Genomic DNA, 3704 nt, shown 5'->3' on the forward strand with positions numbered 1-3704 from the left:
CGCATGTGCGTGAGTGTGTGTATTTTTTTTTTCCCGTATTCGTTATATGACTATATTTGTTCTTACTCCATACTGTGACGTCGAGTTCATATGGTTATTTTTGTGGTAGGAACCGTATACCAAGTTTCACATTATTGTGACTTGATAACTAGAGAAGTGTAGTACTGCTATTGTGTTCCTCTACTCTACTATCAAAGGCAAATATCGTTCCCTTTATGTCTCTATGCTACTGTATTGTTCCATATGAATAGCTTCCGTAGTAATATTTTCGGTCGCAACTTTCGCTGACAGGATGTTACATATGATACGGTATTGAATTAGGTGACATAGCAAATTGAGACGTTTTATTATTTCAACCCACGGCAGACTGTAACAAATACTCTTGTCGCTCGAACGTGGCCCCGACATGATTCTGGTCTTCCGGCGACGTACATATAGAATAGAAAAGTTATGCTGTAAGTTCAAAAACCGTAAATGGCACATATACAAGGTTGGTCAACTAGCAGACTCAAACGTAAGAGCATCCAAGTATATATTTATTGTATCAAGTACAACTACGACGTGTTGTCTATTTTATTGAAAAACATTTGTCGGGTCCGTACGGTAATAATCCGTCTAGTGTTTGCCGGCATATCATACTAGAGATCGAAAATTCAGTGCCATCCGTACCTTCACATTGCTGCATGTGTACATCTCCACTCGGATGACACTAACAACAAACTCTCTTGACGCGACAATAGCAAACTGGCCCTCACAATGATACAAGAGCGGATCTATACTATCTCTAAGGGTCTAGTTGTCAGACGACATGCTAATTAACCGGGGGTGTTTCCTCGAATATTGGCACTCAAACTACCAGATGTAATCCAATGCCTACTACGGTGTATGCATTGCACCTGCAATAATACTACAGATTTGAGCTGCCCTCACAGTTTGGTATGAAGAGGGTTTCACTTCCACACACTTCGATAGGGCACGTGGGTCTGTATATATATATAAATATATATATTTATACATATTCTTAGATACCAACAGCATCATAATCTCTCTCATCCTCTCGCCTAGTGGTATGAGACAACCTCTGATTCACATCAGCCACCCCAAATCTCTCGGTTCGGCTACGCTCATATAGAAATTTGAGAAATATTACACATATATCTACATATACCTGTACACACATATATATATATATAATGTTAAATAGGAACCCCGCTCTCACAGTGACTCCTGGTTCACATCTACTCGGATGACATCAGCATCACACTCTCCTGTCCCCTGGCCTGGTGGTACGACACAAACTCGGATGTACCAAGTGCCCATATCATAGCATTCGTCGCATTGGCCGTGATATTCGCCCTGCCAAACTGCAACGGTATAGTGAACTCCATCACAGTCGCATCCAGATCGGTACTGAAGCTGCCATTAGTCACACCACTGACTGCGATGGGCTGCACTCCTGCGCTATTTTTACCATCCAATAGGAACTCTTGAACCTCCGCGTCGGTGGACATCTGGCCAATCACAGCCGAGCTACCTACCATTTCTTCACCAAACCCAATACCAAACCATCCGACTTGACCCGGGAGAGTCGCGCGTGCTATGAAACTATCGGCCGTAAAGTTGTACTCTAGTATAATCGGGGCGCTGGTAAAGGTGTAGTTGTTTGCGTACATCACCGTATCTTCCGTAACGGTACTGTCCGTATCATTCACATCAGTAGTGTTATCCACCACAACAATGGTTTGGTTGAGAAATACAGTTTCCACCGCTCGCTTGTCGTGATAAGACACGAAGTCCGACGTTCCCCATGCCCAAATAAGGAAATTATCTTCGTCCGGGAGTAGACCGCCCTCCCAGAAATCCACAGGAATCTCAAACCGGAGCGTGGAATTCACTCCCGGAGTAAACACCCCGTTGGTTACAGAGTTGACCAATGAGGGGCTTACCCCAGCAGCACTCTTCGTAGTCAGCAAATACTCTTCCACAGTACCGTTCGCCGAGTTTTGGCCTATCACCGCACTGGACCCTACCATGCCTCCCGGCCCAAAGCCCGTGCCAATCCAGCCACATTCCTGGTTCACAATGGTAGTCTTAGCCTGCAGTGTATCGTTCAACAGTGTGTACTCAAAGGTCACATCGCCGTCGGCAAATACAATCATATTCTGATAGTCTGGTTCAGGTGTTACGTAATCCGGGAGCGTTTGTCCCCAGGCATCCACACCGAGACTCGCCCATGTGCTGGGTAGAACCCCCACACACTTGTGGCCATCCAACTCAGGGCGTACGCCTGTGTAGGTAAAATGTACAGGGGCAGGAAAAATGAGTCTTCACGAACGGATACTTTTTTACAAGCCTAAAACTACACATACACGTGTTGATGTTGTGACGCATAGAAATGAGCATAGCATAGACAAAAATCTATACATCTGTCAACCGGACTTCCAAGAAAGGTTTAGAACACACAAAAAGAAAGGTGACTCCAAGAGAACTGCATATGCTGTGTGTATACGTAATGTACACTTATGTATTGTACATGTGACCCCAAAAGCAATCTGGTAATTGATGCACATAATGTTTTGAGTTAGGCAGCCGAATAAATAAACATTTGATTTGCGTGCGAGACAAACACAAGAATACGCATGTATGCTCGTGCCCCAGTACACCGGTCGACCGTGGGTACCAATATTGGATTCAAACTGAGTAGACAAGAATGAGTATGTAAACGATGTGCAACGGTGTAACGTAGATAAATTGGCATATGGTACTCGAGACCAGTTTAGTTTGTTTCGTGATGAGGGGACAAAACATATTACACATATACCATTATTTGTGCATGTGAGCTTTGAAGGCAGGGCGTAGTATACTATAGACCCGTGAAATACGTCGACATCAACTACAAATATATGCTCTCGAATCTAATCTGAAACCATGAAAATACAAACACACACAAAAGTGAGCGGCCTATGTAGAAAAATACGTTGGGCATATACCTTGTATACAAAAGAATGAGTAGGTAATACACTACAGTATATATACTTACCGCCTATATCCCCATCGTAGAAGTACAAAGGAAGTCCGCCGAATAAGATATTATCGTAATCTGAAACAGTCACAAAGCCTGCCGTTCTGAACGGCGAGTCTGCGGCTATAGTGTCGTCAAATGTTATGTTGCAACTTTCTCCTGAATCGATATTTGGTCTGTCTGTGCCAGCGTATGTAGGGAACCCGTCGTATCCGATACCTGAGAAATAAATTAGAATCAGAATGAGAATATATATTCGCTTATATTCGCATATATATAAATATATATATATGTATATATATATATATATAGATATATAATTATTCATATAGATATATATAATTATTCATATAGATAAATATAATTATTCATATATAAATATATATATATACATAATTTTATATATAAATATAAATATATAAACATATTTTTAAGAAAGCATATACATATTCATACATACATACATATATGTATATAAACATATATCTAAGTAAGCATATACATATATATATAAATATATATATATATATACATATATACACATATGTATATACATATTTATGTATATAAACATTTATTTATGTAAGTAAACAATAAACAATAAAACAAACATATATATATATATATATATGTGTGTGTGTGTGTGTGTATAAAATTTGTATATATGTGTAGATTTGGAAAC

At 40.2% G+C, this 3704-nt stretch overlaps 2 protein-coding genes across 2 annotated transcripts in view; one reads left to right on the forward strand and one right to left on the reverse strand.

Annotated features, from left to right (window-relative positions):
• SARC_09010 (hypothetical protein) overlaps positions 1-145 on the forward strand; it is a gene marked incomplete at both ends in the record, with an annotated part of 5357 nt that extends 5212 nt beyond the window's left edge. The window contains one exon of the mRNA XM_014296990.1: positions 110-145. Coding sequence (XP_014152465.1) covers positions 110-145 — 36 coding nt within the window. The remainder of the gene's footprint in view (positions 1-109) is intronic.
• Positions 146-522: 377 nt separating this feature from the next.
• Positions 523-3704, reverse strand: part of SARC_09011 (hypothetical protein) — a 4144-nt gene continuing 962 nt past the window's right edge. The window contains exons 2-3 of the mRNA XM_014296991.1: positions 3041-3241; positions 523-2287 (exon numbers count right to left, since the gene is read on the reverse strand). Of these exons, the coding sequence (XP_014152466.1) occupies positions 1239-2287; positions 3041-3241 (1250 nt within the window). The 3' untranslated portion in view covers positions 523-1238. The remainder of the gene's footprint in view (positions 2288-3040; positions 3242-3704) is intronic.

Source organism: Sphaeroforma arctica (genome assembly GCF_001186125.1).
Source record: "Sphaeroforma arctica JP610 unplaced genomic scaffold supercont1.871, whole genome shotgun sequence".
NCBI lineage: Eukaryota > Ichthyosporea > Ichthyophonida > Sphaeroforma > Sphaeroforma arctica.